General features: G+C 52.7%; 2 protein-coding genes across 10 annotated transcripts; both read left to right on the top strand.

Moving 5' to 3' along the window:
- Positions 1-4,162: 4,162 nt before the first annotated feature.
- Positions 4,163-12,593, top strand: COMMD4 (COMM domain containing 4). 5 transcript variants are annotated; one of them, XM_046009975.1, is made up of 8 exons: positions 4,163-4,210; positions 7,601-7,672; positions 7,880-7,945; positions 8,118-8,157; positions 8,442-8,561; positions 8,732-8,812; positions 9,144-9,320; positions 9,408-12,593. In XM_046009975.1, exons 1-8 carry the CDS (start codon positions 4,208-4,210, stop codon positions 9,446-9,448), a joined length of 600 nt encoding a protein of 199 aa, XP_045865931.1. In that variant the 5' UTR covers positions 4,163-4,207; the 3' UTR covers positions 9,449-12,593. The 5 variants fall into 5 exon arrangements, with proteins under 5 accessions (XP_045865931.1, XP_045865930.1, XP_045865932.1 ...); XM_046009974.1 differs by having other exon boundaries at positions 7,601-7,696; XM_046009976.1 differs by lacking the exon at positions 7,880-7,945.
- A 2,276-nt stretch (positions 12,594-14,869) lies between these two features.
- On the top strand, positions 14,870-21,218 carry NEIL1 (nei like DNA glycosylase 1). 5 transcript variants are annotated; one of them, XM_046008101.1, is made up of 13 exons: positions 14,870-15,061; positions 15,238-15,296; positions 16,060-16,515; positions 17,092-17,155; positions 17,920-18,023; positions 18,750-18,869; positions 18,961-19,024; positions 19,267-19,366; positions 19,759-19,886; positions 20,280-20,307; positions 20,492-20,553; positions 20,668-20,833; positions 20,951-21,218. In XM_046008101.1, the coding sequence occupies exons 3-13, from the start codon at positions 16,082-16,084 to the stop codon at positions 21,019-21,021; spliced, it is 1,341 nt and encodes a 446-aa protein (XP_045864057.1). In that variant the 5' UTR covers positions 14,870-15,061; positions 15,238-15,296; positions 16,060-16,081; the 3' UTR covers positions 21,022-21,218. The 5 variants fall into 5 exon arrangements, with proteins under 5 accessions (XP_045864057.1, XP_045864055.1, XP_045864056.1 ...); XM_046008099.1 differs by having other exon boundaries at positions 15,238-15,360; XM_046008100.1 differs by lacking the exon at positions 15,238-15,296.
- Positions 21,219-21,342: the final 124 nt, after the last annotated feature.

Below are 21,342 nucleotides of genomic sequence, written 5' to 3'. Positions count from 1 at the left end.
GATATTCATGTTTAGTTATATAATTTTATTTTTATTTCATTTTTTAAACACCTTTTTTAATATTTTATTTATTTGACAGAGAGAAATCACAACTAGGCAGAGAGGCAGACAGAGAGAGAGGAGGAAGCAGGCTCTCTGCGGAGCTTGATCCCAGGACCCTGGGATCATGACCTGAGCTGAAGGCAGAGGCTTTAACCCACTGAGCCACCCAGGCGCCCCTATTTTTATTTCATTTCAAATATTTTATTTTTAAGTAATCTCTACACCCAATGTGGGGCTTGAACTCCCAACCCCGAAATTGAGTCCCATGCTCTACTAAGCCAACCAGGCACCCCTAGTTATGTAATTTTAATGAGTTAAATATCATTTTTAAGAAACGTGAAGCCTTTCCTTGTGATCTAGCCAAGACTGACTATAGTTGGCAGAATCAGGAAGGCTTCCACGCACAAGCTGGGCTCTCTGCCTGGACACCCTCATCCTAAGTTTGCTCCCACTGCCCCCTCCACATTCATACCCACCATCATCACCTCCTATGAGTGAGGCCCCTCAACTTTCCCCCAGCCCTGGGTGCCCACCGGAGGACATCACAGTCTCAGAGAGGGGAACTCCTCAGGACAGAGGCTCTGGTTGACCTATCACCCCAGAGCCTGGCATTGAGAAGTGATCAGTGGGTATGTGGTCAGTGAGTGAGTGAAGGAAGGAAAGAAGGGCTAATCCTGAAAGAGGTGACTTCCTATGACCTTTCCCCAACAGATAGAATCAGTTCCCCTTTCAGCAGCCCCCTGGGGAGGGACCCCAGGGTAAGAGTTGGGGTGGACACAAAGCTCAGTGTTTTCTGCAGTGGGTCTGGGGGTGGTCCTGCTGCTGTGCGAGCTGCAAGGAGGTGTAAGTCTCAGGAAGGACTCATCCCTGAAATCCCCCCAGGACCCTAGAGCAACCTTGCCCCCAGACACGGCTCTGTGGTCCAGGAGGGCCCAGCTGATGGTGAAGGTGCACTGGGGCTTGTTTGTGACTGGCCATCTGGTCCAGCCCAAGGAGCTGACCTGGTGCCTGTGCTCCCCAGTCCCCCAGAACTAAGGGAGACACTCACCATTGACGTGGGGGTGCTTAACTGTGGAAGCCAGCTGAGATAAAAGGGAAAGGTAAGGTGGGCCTTGGAGTTAGAAGCCAAAAACTCATCCTGGCCAGAGGCTGGAATGGCTTCCCACCGCCATATGTGAACCAAATGAATAGGGTCTTCAGCTAGTCCCAGGGTTCCTGGGTTCCGGTTGGAGTCCTCCCCTCATGGGCTCAATGGTTTGGACTGACCCTGCCCTTCCTCCAGCCTCACCTCCCTAAGGGAAACCAGGACTGGGCCAGGGCTCTCAAGACCTTCCAGTTGGACCTCTGGCTTTCTCGCAGGCTGATAGGAAGTCAGACAGATGTGGCCTGGGCTCCCCTGCTTGCCTCTAGCTCTTCACCTGTGAGGTGGACATGGCTAGGACAAGTGAGTGTTTACCTGTGGGTTTCTGACTCTCCTCTGCCCCAGGTAGGCCTGGAGAGCCTCACACAATTCTCCACCACACACGCCCCCCCGCCCCGCCCCCGCCATCCCAACTCCTCCCATCCCCCCCCCCCCAACCCCCCCCCCCCCGCAAATGGCATTCTGTGACTTCTAGTTTTTCTTCAGGTGCTTCTTTTGATTTTTCAGATAGATTGTCATCTGCAAATATGAGTTTTTTCTTTTCCAATATTTATGTTAGTGGTTTCCCATGTTTTACTTATCTAGAATAGAGTTTCTTAACACCAGCACTATTGACATTTTTGGCTAGATAATTCTTCGTTATGGGGGACTGTCCTGAGCCGCGTAGAATGTTTAGGAGGATCTCTGGCCTCTGTCTTCTGGATCCCAGCGGCACTCTCTAGTGGTAACAACGAAAAATATCGCCAGACATTACCAAATACCCGTGAGAGGCAAAATCACCCCCAGCTGAGAACCACTGGCCTAAGCATCTAGAATAATGTTGGATCACAGTAATGCCGGCACATGACTGCTCCAGACTTTAATGGGTCTCGTCTAGTATTGAAGTATACGAGTATTTCCTGTTCAGGGCTAGTATACTTTCTCAAAGTTTAATCTGCAAAAAGTAAAAAGCATGACTATCATTCAAATAATGAAAGAATGAGTGTTGAATATTTAATCAATGAAGGACTCAGGGGGGCGCCTGGGTGGCTCAATGGGTTAAAGCCTCTGCTTTCAGCTCAGGTCATGGTCTCAGGGTCCTGGTATGGAGTCCCTCATCGAACTCTCTGCTCATCAGGAAGCCTGCTTCCCCCAACCCCCTGCCTGCCTCTCTGCCTGCTTGTGATCTCTCTCTGTCAAATAAATAAATAAAAATCTTTAAATAATAATAAAAAAAAGGACTCAGTAAGATGGTAAAGCAAGTTCAAGTAACATTTTGAGAAGCATTTCTAGTGTGCCCAATTAGAAAATTTGTTGATGTCTTACAGGGCGATAAAACTGTACTCTTGGGGATTATCTTTTCTCCTAGACAGAAATCTGTAAATTATCACATTACTTTGCAGGTACGTTTTCCTACATTAGTGGTTCTCAAAGCACAGTCCTCAAAGCGGAAGCATCAGCATCACGTGGGAACTTATGGAAATCGGACATTTTCGTTTCCTATCCCAGGCTTATTTAATTAGAAACGTTGAGGGTGGGACACACCTTGGTCTCCCCAAACCCTGCAGGTGATTCTGACACATTGAAAAGTCTGAGAACCACTGCTCTAAATAGTCAATCTCTATTTGTGAAACAAATCTGTGAGACAATGTTTCAGTATGACATTAAAAGGACACCCTTTTGCCTGGTTTCCGGATTTAAATACTTTGATGTTAAGTCTCATGTTTGCTTTTTCATTTTTCAAGTACTCGATCAACTTAAGGCAGCTTCCACCTATTCCCAGTTTTTCTTTGTTCTCCTTTTGAATCAAAACTGGTTTTCCAAGTCTTATCAACTGTGTTCTTCTTCAACCTATTAGTATAATGAAACAGAAGTTGAGCTGGTCTTATAATTCTTAAGATGAAGTTTTTCTTTGACATAATGTAGTATTTTAACACATCGTTGACTTCAACATGCCGACATTTATGATTTTTAAAAAGCTCTTTATAAATGAGATCGATTTTAGCATGAATTGGGAAGCTTTCCATCTTTTTCTATTTATGGAGCAGTTTAATTGCTATGGGTTCTGTCCTTTGAAAGCTTGAAAGGCTGCAACAATAAAACCAGCTGGGCCTGGTTTAGGCGGGGTGGGATGTGTAATTGAAAAGAGATCTCAAATTGTTCAATTTCTTCTTTGGTTTTTTAGTCTATTCTCTAGGGTATTTTTGGTGTTGTTGCTGGTTTGTTTGTTTTTTTTTTTAACCTCTTTAAGTGAATATTGGAAACTTAGTTTTCCTAGTCCATCTTCTGTTCAAACTCACCAGTAAGCAGGCTAATGCAACTTAAAACAGCCTATTTTTCTCCTATTCCATTGAGAAAAACCAAGATAAAGATCTAATGTTGGTGAAGCCACAGGGAGAGTTCTGGGCATGTCAATTGTTACAGTCAACTGTAACTAAGGCAACTAAGGGGAATTCATCAAAATGAAATAAAATACTCAGGCACTCGAAAGAGCTATGCGGCTTACTAGTAATGTTTCCTTATCTGGGTGCTGGAGATGTGGGCTGTACAGTTTATGAAAATTCATTTAAGCTTTATACTTACGATACGTCCAATTTTCTGTATGTGTATCATATTTCAGGAAAAATTTTTAAACGCCTTTTGCCACAGCCCATAGGTATCGATAAGGGCACGGCTTACTGGCGGGGAACAGGGACCGACCTGAATCCCCCTTCACAAGGGAATCATTCTAAGTGCTCCGGAGTCCGGACTCCTGCTCCCTTAAGTCGAACACATTCAACGACTCCCACGCCCTCTTTTCTAACTAAACCGGGTCGGGGAGGGGGATTGACACCGGTCACCTCCGGGAAAGGGTTCTGGGTAGACAGACAGTGAGCTCATCAGCCTTCCCCGGAAGCTCCAGCAGCGGCCACCCGCACTCTCCCCGGCCCCGCCCCCGGACCGGCCCGGGTAGCCCCCAGCCCGAAGGCCCCGCCCACACCACGTGACCGTCGCGTCAGCTGTGCGCGCGCGTCGGAGGAGAACCCAGGTCGGCTTGCTGGCAAGATGGTGAGGGCCGCGGGGTGACGGGAGGCGGGGCGCCGGGGCGGATTGGGAGAGCCCCGACTCTCGCCTTTGCTGCCACCGGAGACTGAGCGCCGGGGCGGGGAGGTGGAGGCAGTCCCGGCCCCTTGGCAGACACCTGGGTGCGGTCATGAGGGCTGAGCGTCCGGCTCGGGGGGCCTGGGGGGCCACGAGCTTGGAGTCCCGGTGCTTCCTCGGCGGGAGGGAAGGGCCCGCACCTCCCAGGGCTGGAAGTGGATGCTGCCTGGAACGGGAACGCTTCCAGGTCTTACTCGCCCCCGGACGACCTCCCAAAGGTGCCCTCTTCCCGGCCTTCCTGTGCGACCTGGAGAACAACTTGCATAGAATTAGGCTCAGTGTTACGCCCTGTTCGGAAGTCTTTCCATCCTTCCCAGAGGCAGAAAGGAGTAGACGTGGGGTTGGGACTTCTCAACAGCTCCATCCATGTATTCCTTCAACAGACTTTGAGTGCCTACTATGCACCATCCAGCGGGCCAGGCACTGGGGCGTAAGCTGCAGGAGGCTTGACTTGGCAGGCATAATTAAGACTTGAGGGGAGGGGACCTAACTGTGTCATGTGTGTAGCGTTAGGAAGGCTTCCTGAGGGTGACAGCAACCAGAGGGCGTGGGGGCAGGGAAGAAAACTGGCCGGCTGCAGTGCAGTTTGTGTACCAGGGGTTAGGAGGCTTGGGGAGGGGGTCTCTATCTTCAGAGAACAGCATTCAGGTGAGAGAGAGCATGGCTCGCTAGGATGCAGGTAACCTAGCTGGAAGGGTATCACCTGGAGGTTAGTGAAACATGAGGCTCAACAGGTAACAAAGACCAAATCCTGCTGGGTCTTGAGAGCACTGAAAGGAGTTTAGACTTTAAGAAGAGGGCCCTGGGAAGCTAGGAAAATCCTCTTGGCTGACTTGTGGAGGGAGCAGGAGGGGAGCAGACCCCTAGGGGATGGTGGTGACCCGAGTTAGGGCGGAGAGAGTGGAGATAGAAGTGGGGGAACGCATGAGGGAAAAGGGAGGGCGGGGTGACTGGGGTTGGCTCCTGGGTGGTGGTGTTCAGTGGGGTGGGAAACATAGGAAGGGGAGCAGGTTTCAGTGCGAAGACCAAAAGTTAACTTTGATGGGCAGCTCTGTGTGAGGTTTCTGCTAGCCATCAGGTGCAGCTGGCTAGAATTTAAGGGTCTGAGGCTCAGAAGAGAAGCTACAATACAGTTATAAATTGGGGAGTCAGCACAAAGATGATCCTTGTAAGCCTAAAAACATGTAACATCTCAGTGATGTGAATTGGGAACAGAAGACCTAGCGCAGAACCTAGAGAAATGCCAGCATTTTAAGAAATTACACAAGGAACACATTCTTGTAAAAAATGTAAATAGCGCAGAGATGGCAGATGACTTTGGTGAGTAGAAGTTGGGGCCCATGAACTTGGGAAAAATCTCACATCTTAATTTTCACTAACTTCAAACTGAAATTTAGCATTTCCTTCCATTATGAATGTTGGCAGCCAACCCCCGTTATTCATAGCACCTCTGACTTTGTCACTAATAGAAATTAGTTATTTTCGTATCGTATTACAGCTGGTGACATTGTTCACATATTTATCCACATTGTTTTTAAGTTACGGGTATTAGACTTGAAACATCGCATCACCAATTTGACTGTCTTGATAACTTAGTTTCCTTTGCAATCCTGTATATTTTATGCATTTAAAAACATGGTTTTGAGAAGGCCTATAGGCTCCACCAGATGCCAGATAAGGCTATGGCAGAAAAAGGTGAAAAACTCCTGAAATAGAGACAGAAGTGCAAGACTATCCTTAATGCCCTGTCACCTCATCAGTTGTCCCAGGCTCCTGCCCCAGAGTAATGATGCAGGCAGTGTGCGGAGATCACCATTTGGGGGTTGGGGGAAGGAGGGTGAGCCAGCAAATGAGACTGAGGCCAGGACAGGGAACAATACTCTCCTGCATGCTGCTTCACCAGGGAGGACAGGTTCATGTGGGATGCTGCTGAGGAGTTGGGGAGAGGAAGGCCAGATTTATGACAGTCATTTGGGACCACAGCTAGAGGACTTCATGGGAAGCCCGCATAGAAGCACCAGTGCTGGGGGTTCAGGTGAAAAACCGCAAGAGAGTTGGTGGTTGAAGGATCGTGGAGCAGGTCTGACGTGACCGAGAAGGTGACTGGTTGGGGCAAGTAGGGGACATGGTGTTGCCAGGCTGCACTGAGGACCCAGGAGAATGTGGGTGTGAGGTGTCCTTGGTTTGTGGGGTTTTGTTCCCAGCATCTGTAAGCAACCCGCATGTAAGAGGTGTGGGAAGCTGGCCATGTATGTTGCTGTGCTCTGGAGCTTTGCCGGGCAGACGGGCCGAAGGACAGTTGATCCTGGGAATGGAGGATATTGGCAAGATGTGGCCAACAGGATGGGTTTGCATTCTAACAGGAGACAGACCTCGAGGAAATAATAAATGTGATGTCTTCTGTGGAGATCAAGAAAGAAGGTTAGGGACTAGAGCATGATGGAGAAGAGCTATTTTATTTTTGAACAGCTTTACTGAGATAAAATCAGTAATAACACATGTATATAAATGTACAGTTCAGTAAGTTCTGCAATGTATATGTTCCCATGATCAAGATAATGAACATACCCACTGGCCTCTGAAACTCCTTTGTACAAGGGGCTGTTTTAGAAAGTATGGGCAGGGGTGCCTGGTGGCTCAGTTGGTTAAGTGTCCAACTCTTGGTTTCAGCTGAGGTCATGATCTTCAGGGTCCTGGGACTGAGCCCGGGGTCAGGCTCTGCGCTTAGTGCAGAGTCCGCTTGAGATTCTCTCTCCCTCTCCCTCTGCCCCTCCCATTCGTGTTCTCGTGCCGTCTCAAATAAGTAAGTAAATCTTGAGAAAGAAAAAAGAAGGAAGGAAGGAAGGTCAGAGAAGGCCCATTTGAGTGGAGACCAGAAGGAGGTGAGAGAGCAGGACGTGCAGAGGGGCAGCAAGGACAGGATGGGGAGTACCTGGTGTAGCAGGAATAGCAGGGAGGCCAGTGTGGCTGGAGCTGGGCGGGAGGTGATAGGTCACTGACGTCATGACAAGGACATTGTTCTGTACTCCCAGCGCTTAGAGTGGGGTCTGCCACAGAGAAGTTTGCCACAGGCAGTGTTTCCTGAGCACATGAATGCCTAGGATAGGCAACAGCAAGGTTTGGTGGCAGGTGGGTCCATGAGGGGGTTCTCTAAACAGCCTGGTAATAGGAGAGAACAAATGGCCAGAGGGCATCCATCTTGGACAGGAAGCAGGGGTCCCTGAAGAGCAGTAATGTGGGAGACCCCTGGCCACACTTGAGCCCTGAATCCTGACCGCCTGCCTCACTCCTGTGCAGAGGTTCCGGTTCTGTGGTGATCTGGACTGTCCTGACTGGGTCCTGGCGGAGATCAGCACGCTGGCCAAGATTGTTGAGTGCACGGGGTCTTCTAGGGTGGGAGGCGGGGATTGAGGGTAGGGGCTTTGGGGAGGGAGGGTGGTGAGGTCCCTCTGAGGTTGGGGCCTCAGTGCCCTCAGCTTGTCCTAGCCTGCTGTGTGACTCTAATCATGTGGCCAGCCCCGCAGCGTGGAGGGGTGGGGTGGGCCAGTTTGGCTCATGCAAGGCCTTCCCCTCCAGTCCTCCGTGAAGCTGAGGTTGCTGTGTAGCCAGGTGCTGAAGGAGCTTCTGGGACAGGGGATTGACGTGAGTGCAGGGCCCAGCACCCCACTGTCCCATGACCCTCTGATCCTTACTGCCCTGAAAGTGCACCAGAACCGGGGGCGGGGGTGGGAGAGAGCAATCAGGATGCAGACTGGGGTGCAGGCGGCTGGTGAGCAGGGGCCTGGCACCCCCTGAGGGCCTCCTTTCCCCATAGTACGAGAAGATCCTGAAGCTCACCGCCGATGCCAGGTTTGGTGAGTACCCGCTCAGTCCGCAGACCTTTGGGCCGCAGTGGATGCTCAGCGGGGCTTAGCACAGAGGTCCCTCCCAGCAGCCTGTCCTGCCACACTTGCTCAGCAGAGGAGCCCCAGGGAAGGAGCTGTGTTGCCAGTCCTGCCCTCTGCCTGTTCCTGGGGAGGCGGTAGCTGTGCTCATGGCTCAAGGAGGCCCGGGCGCTGGGAGCTGAAGATAGTGGGGCAACAAGAAGGTGGCCAAGGCCACAGTGACACCCCCCTACCCCACCCACGGGTCCCCCCAGAGTCGGGCGATGTCAAGGCCACGGTGGCAGTGCTGAGTTTCATCCTCTCCAGTGCGGCCAAGCATAGCGTGGATGGCGAGTCCTTGTCTAGTGAACTGCAGCAGTTGGGGCTCCCTAAAGGTACGGGTATGCAGGCAGGCGGGCGGGGGACCTGTGTGCCTGGGGTGCTGGACAGCAGGCCAGGCTGAGTGGCTTTGAGATGTGCCCTGCCCTTTGGGAGCCTGACACCCGCCCTGTGAGCAGTTTGAGCCCCCACCGGCTACATCAAGGGGCCTCCATTCTGTCCCCAGAGCACGCGGCCAGCCTGTGTCGCTGTTATGAGGAGAAGCAAAGCCCCCTACAGGAGCATCTGCGGGCCTGCAGCCTGCGTGGTGAGTGTGGCAGGGGCCGGGGTGGAGTTTGGGCTCCGTTCTAGAAGATGCATGCTGCGTGGGAGGTGCTGGTCCTCAGAAAGGAGACTTAACCCTGGTCACATGTCAGGCAGTCACGGAGCCAGGACTCCTGACTCCAGCCCAGATTTCTTTCCTCTGAGACCGGCTGTGGATAATCTCACTACTGATTACTGAGCCCCTTCTCTGGGTCAGAGGGAGGAGAGGTTCTCAAAGGCCACACGGCCTTGAAGGGTTGAGAGCGGAGCTGGGTGTGGGCTGAGGGCTGTGTGGCTCAGCAGTCTGTGATCCTGACGGCCACCCCGTTTCACAGTGAACAGGCTGGCAGCTGTGGGCTGGCGGGTGGACTACACCCTGAGCTCCAGCTTGCTTCGGGCTGTGGCAGAGCCCATGGTGCACCTGAAGCTGGAGGTGGCAGCTGCCTCGGGCGCCGCAGCCCAGCCTGTGACCATGTCCCTCTCAGCTGACAAGTTCCAGGTCCTCCTCGCTGGTGAGACTCAGCTGTCCCTGGAAGGGGAAGGGGCCCTCCCAGATCCCACCAGCCTGCCACCCACCTGCCCACCTCTTCCCTCTGCAGAACTGAAGCAGGCTCAGACCCTGATGAGCTCCCTGGGCTGAAGAGAAGGGTGTTTGGGGCCTGTGTTGCGTCGCTGCCCTCCAAACTCCTCTTCGTGGGTGGCCGCAACTAACTCCGGGACCCTGGAGGCCTGGCCTCCCAGATCTCTGGCTTGCTAGGTTCCTCCATGAGAATTCAGCACAAGGATTCTGAGGACTTCTCGAGCATTGCCTTCCCTGCCCCGTGAAGGGCACTTGTCAGCAGTGCTGACGAGCAGGAAGAATAAACTGAAGTGTAAAGGAGTGCGTGCGCACGTTTCTTTTTGGCTCAGATGAAAGGTTTTTGTGAGAGGAACCAAGTGACATCCAGACCTCCCTGGCCCATTACTCGCTTTCGCTTTTCAGCAGCTGGTTGAGGCAGGTCAGGGGTGAGGCAGAATGAGGACTGAAATGAAACAGCTTGTCTGCAGATCGGAAAATCAGGGTTCTAGCTCCCAGTCCTGCAGTGTTTGTGGCTCTGCCTCCTGTGCTGGCCATGTCTGCAGGCTGGGAGCAAGCTCACGGCCCCAGTGCCGGATGCCCCGAGTAGAGAAGGGAGAGAGCCTCGCTCTTCCTGCCATCTTCGTTTGGAAGAGAGGAGGGCCCGTGCCTGAACCACTCACTGGCAAGAGGAGTGGGGTTAGGGGCTGCATATGTGTGTCCACCCCCTATTCCTTGTTGAAGCCCTACCCCTTCAATGAGATGGTTTTAGGAGACGGGGTTTTGGGCAGTAATTAGTTTTAACCCACTGAGCCACTCAGGTGCCCCGGACAGTAATTAGTTTTAGATGAAGTCATGAGAGTGGGACCTTCATGAAGGGATTAGTGCCCTTAGGAGAGGAGAAAGGCTCTCTCCCCACAATTGTGTACCAAGAAAAGGCCACATGAGAACAGCAAAGCAGGAGAAGACCGTCACTAAGAACCAAATCTGCCAGCTCCTTGCTCTTGGACTTCCCGGCCTCTGGAGCTATGAGAAATAAATGTCTGCTGTTTAAGCCACCCAGTCTGTGGGGTCTGTGACAGTATCCTAAGCTAAGACAAGTGGCCTGAGAACATCTTGCGGTGCAGGGAAGCTACCAAACAACGATGAGAGCCGTCAGGAGGAGCCAGCTCGTTCCACTGGCCAAAGATGTGACAGTTTCAAGCATCAAAAAGTTAAGGACTGACTCCAGTCCTGCCCCCTGCTTCTGGAAAAATGGGGCAGATGCGCTTTCCCCTGTTCCTCCCAATAAGTGCAGCTGAAAACCTTGGACAGAAGACTCTATAAGGTGAAGGGAAGGCAGATTCTCTGAGATCCTCCGGAACTGGAGAACAGCAGAGCAGAGCTGTCCTTGGGTTTTCTTTTTGCTCCATGTGTCCTGGGCTGGGTGCTAGAGACTGGCAACCCAAGACACCCCAGCACACAGAAAGCCCCAGCCACAGCGTGGGATCAGGGGATCAGGAGAGGATCAGGAAAGGGGCCATCTGATGAGATGGGAAACTTAGAGATGGCAGCTGCTGTCCTCCAGTCACACCGCAAGGAAACTGCAGTCCCTCTTCCACCCACCTGGCATGCATGCATATATTATATGTATATACATATACAAAATATAAAATAGATATATAATTTTTTGCATGCAAGCAGGGGAGGGAGAGAGAGAGAGAATCTTAAGCAGATACAAGCTCGATCTCACGACCCTGAGATCATGACCTGGGTTGAAACAAAGACTCGGATGTTTAACCAATTGAACCCCCCAAGTGCTCCAAGAAGATTTAAATAAGATCCAAAATCTCAATACCCCAAATGTCCAGGATTCAAAAAAACAAACCGAGAGCTAACACCTCAACTTGAATGAGAAAAAACAGATGCCCACACTAAGATAACTCCCGACTTGTATGACAGGGATTTTAAAGTAGCCGTCATAAAAATGCCTCAGGTCTTAACAAGGAAATAGAAGATAAAAAGAATGAGAAGTTTTAGAAAAATCTGCAATCAAAGTAAAAATAACCTGGACTGAACAACAGAAGAAAGAATCCATAAATTTGAAGATAATCACAGAAATTACCCAATCTGAACAACAGAAATTAGTTTGGGAAATAAACACACAGAAAACAATCAGAGCCTCGGAGCCTGCAGGCTGTAACATCAGATCTAATATTCACGTCATCAGAGTCCCAGAAGGTGAGGAGAAAGAGGGCAGAACAGAAAAAGCATGCACAGAAATCATGGCTGCAAATTTCCCCCATATGGCAGAAGACCCAAGCCTACAGAATCAAGAAGCTGAATGAATCCCATATGGGTTAAACCCAAACAAATCCATGCTGAGGTACAACATTACAACAAACTTCTGAAAACTAAAGAAAACAATCTTGAAAGCAGCAAGAGCGAAATGACATGTTACCTTATGGGGGGGAAACAAATGAGTGGATTTCTTGCCAGAAAGCATAGAGGCCAAAAGGGAGAAGCACAACATTTTTCAGGTCTGAAAGAAAAGTGTCAACTGAAAATTCTGTATTCCACAAAAACTACCTCAAGAGTAAAAGGGGAAAATCAAGATATTCTCAGATAAAGGATAACTAATATGATTTGTCACCAGCAGACCTAACCTAAAAATTAAAAGGCAAAAGGAGGCTCTCTGAACAGGAAGGAAATGATAAGGAATCTTGGAACATCAGGGAGGAGGAACGATGGAAGGTGTGAAGCTGTGGATACAGTTAGACTTTCCTTGAGCATTTCAAGTTATGTTCAGCAGCTGGAGCAAAACATAAAACATTGTTGGATGTGGTTCTCAAGGTACGTAGAGGAAACATGCAAGGTTATTATAAACAGGAAAGGGGGTGAGATTCCTACATTTAGAATGTCAACACCAGTGAACTGTGGCAAGTACGTGTGTATAATATCTAGAACAGCTACTTCAAAGGCCATGCAATGTATTGCACTCGAAACCCATACTGATAAGTCAAACTGGAGTTCTAAAAATTCAGGTCACCCACAGGAGGGCAGGAGGAAGACCAGAGAGAAATGGAATAAACAAAAAGCAGCAGGCGGAAGTCACAGGAATTCTAAGTTTGCTCAAATGTTTCACATTTGCTTGATTTCCCAGGTTGCATTCCCTCTTCTGTGCTGTCACAGAATCTCACAGGGGCATCTCTCGCTGCTGTTGTAATAAGGCATTGTCATTTTGTATTTACTCATTTGCCTCTTTTATCCTTCTGAATTTCTTAAGGATGGGAATTATGTTCCTGTGTGTGTATAGTTCTGGTGCCTGATAAGTACTCCATTAAATGGGGGAGAAGATAAAGACGGCAATGGATTTACTTGTGTTGAATGTAAGAAAAAAAAAATCCATGAATCGATAATAGGAAAGAGTCTATAAAAGACAAAGTCCCCCCCCCGACCACCAAAAAATCCCAAATGAGTCCTAATTTGTCACCATTGGATGTTAGTGCACCAGATTCTTAGTCTGAAAATTGATCATTAAAGGGAAGGAATACAGAATTTATCCTGTCTTTCTAACATTTCAGGACAATCAAATGGCCTTAGTCAAACAGGTAAAGCTCTTCTTTACAGAAGAATTCCCACAAAGGTACAAGGAGTGAGAGAAAACCACCATTTTGTAATTCCTGCTTAAATACTTGATTGAGGCAGGGGTCCTTGGGGATGGTAGAGCCATTAGGTGAAAAGTTTATGTGATGTGAAACGGTATTTGCGGGGTGCTAAGGAATGCTTTCACACAGTCCAGCGCCCCTCAGCTGGAAACTGGATAAACACTGGGTAAACACGGAATACTACTCTGAAGTCAGAAAAAACAGCTGATGAGCATAACATGGATGGTCTCAACGCATCATACTGAGAGACCAGACTCAGAAGGCTACGTACTGACGATTCCATTCATGCGGTAGCATGGAGAAGGCCCAAACCATAGGGACAGAAAGCAGATCAGGGACCGGCAGCAGGTGGGGTGGAAGTGGTGGCTGCAGGGTGCGTGGGCAAACTCCCAGGTTGGCAGGGGGTGAGGGGGATGTATTCTTTTGATTGTGGCCATAGTTATGTGAGTGTATATATTTGTCAAAACTCACTCTACACACGGTGAATTTTACCTTAATTTAAACAAAACAACAAGATACCAACCAGCAGAGAAATCACCCCATTGATTACTTAGTAGTCACGAGGTGTGAAACATCTTTACAAAGCAGAGACGGGCTGTCACAACCTCACCCATGATTGGTTTCAGCCTCACTCACGTGGGACAGCCAGATGTTGGGTGTCTCCTACCGCGATGCAGCTTGGAGTGCAGTGCATCTGAGTAAACATTCAGACAAATCCAGAGTGTGAGGGGGCCTCTCAGAAAACAACTGGGTTGGACTCCAGAAAGGTCAGTATCATGAAGACCAAAAAGGAGGGGTGGGGTGAGTAGGAGATGGACAGGGTGGTTCCATCTAAATGAAGAAAATGATTGAAGAGACCTGTAACCCTTGGCTGAACTCTGAACAGACCAGCCATATAAAAGACATTTTGGGGACAATTAAGGAAATTTGAACATGGACTAGGTGTTAGATGGTATTATTAGGTATGATAAATGTGGCTTTGTAGGATACCGCTTTTTAGAGATGCATGTTGAAGTATTAGGGATGAAATGTGGTAGTTTGTTGTAGTTTGCCTAGTTTACTTCAGAATACTTCGGCCGCGAGAAATGAGGAAGCAGAAGTAGTATGAAGGGGCAGATCCGAGCTATGGGTCAGGCAGGCACCTGTGCCAGCCGCACTTAGGTCGGAATGCAAGCTCCTTATAGAGGCCCCTTTAGACCAGAACTGACCATCTGAAGTCTGTTCTGCTTCTCCGCCCACTTTTTGTTGCTTGGTTGCACTTGCCACCCTGCAGGTGGTGATGGTGCTTCTGTGTATGTGTTACGCCTGACTGTGCCTGGATGCTTAGGGGCCACCACTGGGTCCCCAGGGCCTGCGTTTTTCACACACCTGCGAGCCCTGCGCACAGGTGCAGGCGCCCAGGCCTGTGGACCTTGCCTCTGTTTCCTGCTGGGAGTGCCGACACTGTCTGGGACTAGTCGGATGACGCCTCCACACCTCCCTCACCTCCCCACCCACCCCCCCACCCCCCCACCCCCCCACCCCCCCGCGCCATGGAGACAGCTGCACCCCGGGACCTCAGACCTGACCCTAATCCCGGTGGCACCGAGCAGCAGGAAGCCAGGTTTCTCCACCACCTCGCGGACGGGTGAATACCCCCAAAGCCTTTTCCACACCTGGGGCCCATCCTAGCCAAGCCCTGCCACCTGCCCGAGAAACTACACTTCCCAGCAGGCGCCAGAGCAGCGACCTCCGCTCCCAGAATGCTCTTAGGCGCTGCCCGGCCCCCACGTTAACCCCTCAGTGGCTGCAGGGTGGCGGGGAGCTGCGTGGGGAGGAAGCTGGGGGGGGGGGGGGCGAGGAAGCGGCAGAGCTGAGGAGGGGTTGGGGTTCGGGGATCTTGGGGAGGAAGGGACCTGGGATTAGCCGAGGACGGGCAGCAGGGCAGGGTGGTGAAGGGGAGGCGAGCAATGGGGTGCCCGCCCTGCGGAAGTTAAGAATCTTTCACCTTTTACCGGGAAACGAACTCTTTTGGTGCCAGGCCCCAGACGGCGCTGAAGAGGGGGACCGGGTAAGGGAGTCTGCCGTCCTTGGCTAAATGCCCCCCTCTGCCCCACACAAAACAGCTTGATCTGGGCAGGTCCCAGAGGAGAGTGGAAAGTCCTCCCGGCCAGGTGTCTGGGGTGGAATTTGATTCCCACGGCCTGGCTCCTGGCGCTGATGCGGGCATTTCCTCTACCCCCCTAGATCTTGGCCTGGAGCTCGCGAGCCCTTCCTGTCATCCCTGTCCTCCTCCCTCAAGAGTCGTGAGCACCTGGTTCTAGCGCATATGCTCCTGGAGGCACCTGCCTTCCCTCCCCCTTGTCCCGGGTCTGGTCCTGAGCAGTGGGTGGTGACAGGCTGGTCCTTGCTGTGGGCAGAGTAGCATGGTTCCCCAGGTGGGGTCAGGGTTGCTCCATCAGTTGTTCCGGACCAGGTGCAGGCTGGGTCCTAAGAGGTGGAGTCATGAGCAAGCAGAGCTTGCCCTCTGGGGTGGGAGTGGAGGTAGAGGCAGACAACAAACAAGATGATTTCAGATTCTGGGGATGCCATGAAGAAAACTCAGTGGTGGTGGTGGGGGATGCTACCTCAGAGAGGGTGGTCAGGGAACGCCTCTCTCCGGTGTCCCAGACTGAAGGGACAGCAGAGACAAAGACGTGGGGATGGAGAGACTGTGCTTGGAGCCAGTGAGTGAGGGGGAGTGTGGGAGGAAATGAGAGGACCCTGTGGGCCCAGGAGGGATCTGGGCTTCATTCTGAAAGCAGTGGGGGCTCCTGAAAGCCCCGTGGAGGGTGTTAAAGAAGGCAGTCTTGCTTCCCCACCTGAGCCCCATAGTGCCCTGGGCTTTCTGAGCACCGTCAGCTGGGGACCACGGCCTGTGGCCAGGCTGGCTGACTTGTCCACCCATTGCAGCTAGTAGCAGCCCCCTCTGACCCTCAGGGTTCTCCTTTATAAAATGGGGTGATAATTCTACGTCACAAGGTGACACTTGGCCCCACCTGCTGTCATCCTGCCCCCCCTCCCCAACAGGCCCAGCCGCCCCTTGCCCAGAATGCCTGAGGGCCCCGAGCTGCATCTGGCAAGTCTCTATGTGAACGAGGCGTGCAGGGGGCTGGTATTTGCCGGGTGCGTGGAGAAGTCACCTGTCAGCCGCAACCCCGAGGTGCCGTTTGAGAGCAGCGCGTACTGCATCTCCTCCTCAGCCCGTGGCAAGGAGCTGCGCCTGACTCTGAGCCCCCTACCTGGGGCCCAGCCCCCACAGGAGCCACTGGCCCTGGTCTTCCGCTTTGGCATGTCTGGCTCCTTCCAGCTGGCGCCCCGGGACGCACTGCCGGCCCATGCCCACCTGCGCTTTTACACAGCTCCCCCTGGCCCCCCACTTGCCCTCTGCTTCGTGGACATCCGCCGTTTTGGCCACTGGGACCTCGGGGGCGAGTGGCAGCCCGGCCGCGGGCCTTGCGTCTTGCTGGAGTACGAGCAGTTCAGGTAGGCCCGGTACCAGGCGTGATGAGCACAGCCTTAGGCTCCCGTCCTGGCTCTGTTAGTGCCTCACTGGCCAGTGAGGAGCAAGTCTTGTCGCCTCTGGTCCTCAGTCCCTTCATGTGTTAACAAAAAGTGTCCTTTCCCGGGGAGCTAATGGATGTGGAGCCCCAAAACAACTGATGTGGAGGGGCAAGAGGAGGATGGGCAGGCCTGTCCTGAGGACACATGGCCAGTTCGTGTCAGAGCTGGGGATCAGCATTCCACTGTGCTTCTCGGAGGCTAAGAAAGGTGACAGGGCTTTAACAACCTGCTAAGAAGAGTTCCCACTCAGGTTCCCTGAGCAGGAAGGAATTGCTTCGAGGCTATGGGCTGCCTCATGCCAGTTTCTGAAACGAGTTTGCAGTCTCCCACTTTCTGCCTGCCCACTGGTCTGTGACCGTCTGTCTCATGGTCTCTGCTGGAGGGGTCACCGCCCCACCTGGGATGTGATGTGTATTGCGGAGGATGGCATGGTGCCAGCCACTTCCCTTCCCCGAAAGATGTGTGTGGGTTTCTTTTTCGTGCCAAACCCTCTTCCAGGTGTTGGGCGGGTACTGCAGTGAGCAAGATGGATGTGGTCCCTCTCCCACAGGCTGAAGTTCAGGTAGGACAGGGGGAACAAGGGAACAAAGTAGGTGACTTCAAATAGAAGAAAAATTCAAGAAGTAGATGACTCTTGGCCGGGGGGCTGGGGGTAGGGGATTAGGAAAAGACTACTCCAGGTGATTTGAGCCAAGGCCTGCCTGATAAAAAGGACCCAGCCTTTGCAAAGCCCTAGAGGGAAAGCACTGTAGGGACAGAATCACAGACTCAGGGCCTGCAGTGGACTTGCCGAGTCCTCCCTTGGGGCTGGCGTGCTTTCCCTTGGGCCTTAGGCTAGTGACCCCTCAGGATTGGTTAGGGTGTCTTGAGCACGACAGAAGGCACTTGATTCCTGGCCTTCCCAGGCACAACCCTGAGTTCACTCCAGGGTCCTGGATTCCTCCCACCTTAACCTTCCTGGGAAGTCATTACATGTCAGCTGGCTCTGAAGTTTCTCTCACATGAGAAGTTTGGCTGTTTTTTTGGTCCCACTGCTGGGGAAGATGCAGGGGTCTGCCCCCTAGTGCTCTGACCACTTAGGCTAATGTTCCCCACTTGGTCCCAAACTGTGTCTTCTGGCCCCTACTTCATATGCTCCTTGTGCCTGTTACTGAGTCAGTCTCTCCAGGATCCTTTCCCACAAAGAAACAAGGTGCATTTCCTCTTCATGGGGGTGAGGAGGGATCTGGGACCCCTGGAGGTGGTGTGGGGGCTGCTGGGACACTCTCTAACCACGACTTGTCAGCACACATCTACTGCACAGAACCAGCTCTGGCTTCCCTGCAGATCTTCAGGGTCTTCAGAAAAGTTGACCCCACCAGCCAGTGTCAGACCCGCATTCTAGCCCATCAGAAGTTCCAGACAGGGCGCTTGGGCTCTTGGGACACCACGTGAGCTCTTGGGATCACCTTGTTCTTCAAAAGGTCTTGAAGTCTTGAATCTTGAGGGTCTTTGGTGATAAACACACAACGTCTACGGACTTGTGTGTTTCCTTGAACACATTGCCTTTTTTAAAAGATTTTATTTGAGAGACAGTGAGCACAAGCAGTGGGAGGGGCAAAGGGAGAGAGAGAAGCACGCTCCCTGCTGAGCAGGGAGCCCGACCACTTGGGGCTCAATCCTAGGACCCCAGGATCATGACCTGAGCCGAAGACAAGACACCCAGGTGCCCCGAACACATTGCTTTTGATTGGTATCTTTCACCATTCATATGAATTCAAATCTCATATTGGTGTTCCTAATTAACAGGAAAATGGAGGGGCCCCTGAGGGGCTCAGATGGTTAAGCATCTGCCTTTGGCGCAGGTCATGATCCTGGGGTCCTGGGATGGAGCCCCACACGTGGCTCCCAGCTCAGCGGGGAGTCTGCTTCTCCCTCTGCCTCTCCTCTGTCTCTCTGAAATGAGTGAGCAAAATATTGAAAAAAAAAAGGAAAATGGAGGTTTTCACCTCAAATATAGCACCGAGGCTGGGAAATGGGAACAGGGACTCCCACATTCCTTCCCCTTGCATCCAGGTACAGATACCGTTGGCCCCTCTCCCCTACTGTGTGTCAAGCCCTCAGGAATAGGGGCAGAGAAGGGGTCTCACACGCTGGGGCTGGCTGTGTTTCTCCAGGGAGAACGTGTTACGAAACCTAGCGGACAAGGTCTTTGACCAGCCCATCTGCGAGGCCCTCTTGGACCAGAGGTTCTTCAATGGCATTGGCAACTATCTGCGGGCAGAGATCCTGTACCGGTCAGCAGGCCGATCGGGAGGACTAGGAAGGGCTGGGTGTGCCTGCATTCTCCACTGCTTAGCATGGCTCCCTCTCTCCACCCCACTGCAGGCTGAGGATACCCCCTTTTGAGAAGGCCCGTAAGGTTCTGGAGGAGCTGCAGCAGCGCAGGCCGGTGAGGGTGCAGGGAGCAATGCGGACAGACCCATCAGAGCAGGCCAACAACAACTAAGGCTGGGTTAGGTGTCTCTAGCTTTGGGCCCATTTCCCTTTCTCTACAGTGTCTGGGGTGGGGACAGATGGATTGTCTCTTGAGTCCTGCTAAGCTCTTGGGGTTCTGCACCCCTGGACTCAGCTGCCTTCTGAGTGGCCCTGCCTCATGCTGCCAGCCAGTTCCTACCTCTGCCCCTTCTCCAGAGCCCGGAGCTGACCCTGAGCCAGAAGATCAGGGCTAAGCTGCAGAACCCAGACCTGCTGGAACTGTGTCACTCCGTGCCCAAGGAAGTGGTCCAGCTGGGTGAGCCCTGGGAGCCAAAGACGGCTCTACCTCTGCTTCAGAATACTGTGGAACCCCAGGGCTGTTCCTGCCCTACTTGGGGTGTGAATGTCTATAGACTTAGTTGTTGCTACCTGGGTCATGCCTCCTCACTTGTTAGGTATCTATGTCCTCTGTGTGGCCCAGGAGGTGGGCAGGACAAGGGTTAATCACCCCACCCCAGGATGGGAAAGCCATGGCCCAGAGCCAGGGAGCCCCCAGCCTGAGGGCACACAGCTGGAGGAGGGAGAGCCTCGGCCCCCTGACGCAGTCCCTCAGCTGTGTGGCTGAGGTCTGGGCCAGGTCGCCCAGGCTCCCCCTCCTCACAGCCCGGGTCTGCCTTCCGACTCCGGTCCCGTTCCTCTGTCCCACAGGGGGCAAAGGCTACGGGCCGGAGCACGGGGAGGAGGACTTCGCTGCCTTCCGAGCATGGCTGCAGTGCTATGGCATGCCTGGCATGAGCTCCCTGCGGGACCGGCGTGGCCGGACCATCTGGTTCCAGGTTTGGGCCCTGACCTCATGTAGGCAAATGGAAATCCTGAGGAAGCTAGTGGGGTGGATAGACCTGGGGTCACAGTAGGGCAGGAGCTGGGGTCTCCTAGGAGCAGATGTCTAGGGCCTGTGGACACCCCCAAGGGTCACGCTGTTCCCAATGGTCTAGGCCTTTCCCATGCTTTACTCCTCCTCTCCTCAGCCCCAGGGTCCCAGCCAGTGGAGCAGCCCAAGGCAGGGTGGCCTTCATGTGGGCTCCCACCTGGGGAGGATGGGGCTATCCGAGAGGCCTCTTAGGGGAGAAACCCCACTGATTTGGAAGGATAGTTGTGAACTCTGCTTCTCCAAGGAAAACTACCCCTGCTCTAGCTAGGTTGATTCCTGAGTTCTCATTCCATTTTAGGGGGATCCTGGACCCCTAGCACCGAAAGGTAAGCCACTCGCAATGTAATAAGCTAGGAGAGCAGGAAGGACTAAGGTGCTTGCAAGAGCTACATTGCCCTTCTCTAACCCAGTCCCCACTCCACCCCTGGGAGTCACCCCAGAGCGGGAGCCTGTGGGAAGGGGGCTGAGGGCACAGGATCCTCCCCTCCGCCCAGTGTCAGTGTCCTGCAGGAGGCAAGTCCCGCAAGAAGAAATCCAAAGGAGCACAGCAGGGGTCTGAGCACAGACTGGAGGTATGTCTCCTCCCTTCATTTCCTTCTGCTCCAGCCGCACCCCCCAGGAGCCCTCCCTTGACAATGGGGCAATGATGGGTCCTCACCAACCTCTGAACTGTCTCCTCTACTCAGGACCCTCTCGTTCCAAGCACAGCCCCTTCCAGGACACGCGGGACACGCAGAGGCCCTCCTGGTCAAAGTACAGCCCAGCAGCCAGAGGGGACCAGCCTCCAGCAGGACCCAGAGGTCCCCCCAGTCCCTGGGAAGGGAAAAAGGAGGAGGCGACCAGCAACTTCAGGTGGACCTTGCTAGAAGGCTCTGTAGGAGAAAGTGGTAGTGGGGGTGGGAAGACTGCGGACAGAGGTGGAGGGGAGGCCATCAGGGCAGTCCTGAGCCTTACCTGTCCTCCTCCCAGGCCACCGCAGACCCCGAAGGATCAAAGCTGACACCCCATCCTTGGAGAATGAGGGGACGGCAGCCTCTTAGGAGGGCCTCCTTGCTCTGCCGAGCCCTGCGGGGCCTGGGTGGCTCAGCTGAAGCAGGCTGGAACTGCTCGGGGCCGGGTGCTCCTGGCACTGTGGCTGTTCCCTATACAACTATGATGTTTTTAATTGTACCCCATTCCCCATTTTTTAAACCCACATGAAAAATGCTATTATTTTTAATAAACGAATACACTTGAATTTCTTGGCACTCCTTGGGCTGGCTGCAGAAGGTCTGGGAAGCCCAGGTTGGGAGAAGCTGTTGCCTGACCTTGGAAACAGGAGAGCCACCCAAGCAAGGCCGACTGAGCCCCTCCACCCGTCC

This window comes from Meles meles, chromosome 6 (genome assembly GCF_922984935.1).
Source record: "Meles meles chromosome 6, mMelMel3.1 paternal haplotype, whole genome shotgun sequence".
In the NCBI taxonomy this organism is placed as follows: Eukaryota; Metazoa; Chordata; class Mammalia; order Carnivora; family Mustelidae; genus Meles; species Meles meles.
Note: the sequence above shows the minus strand (reverse complement) of the source record. Positions and strands in the feature narration are given on the sequence as shown.

Excerpts from the sequence above, each read along its gene's own strand:
- COMMD4 (XM_046009974.1), top strand. Across the intron at positions 7,946-8,117 it reads TTCTGGGACAGGGGATTGAC|TACGAGAAGATCCTGAAGCT; the intron begins GTGAGTGCAGGG and ends CTTTCCCCATAG. Across the intron at positions 8,813-9,143 it reads GCGGGCCTGCAGCCTGCGTG|TGAACAGGCTGGCAGCTGTG; the intron begins GTGAGTGTGGCA and ends CCCGTTTCACAG.
- NEIL1 (XM_046008099.1), top strand. The coding sequence starts at position 15,320 with ATGCTCCTGGAGGCACCTGCCTTCCCTCCCCCTTGTCCCGG. Across the intron at positions 19,025-19,266 it reads AGCTGCAGCAGCGCAGGCCG|AGCCCGGAGCTGACCCTGAG; the intron begins GTGAGGGTGCAG and ends CCCCTTCTCCAG. Across the intron at positions 20,554-20,667 it reads GGTCTGAGCACAGACTGGAG|GACCCTCTCGTTCCAAGCAC; the intron begins GTATGTCTCCTC and ends TCCTCTACTCAG.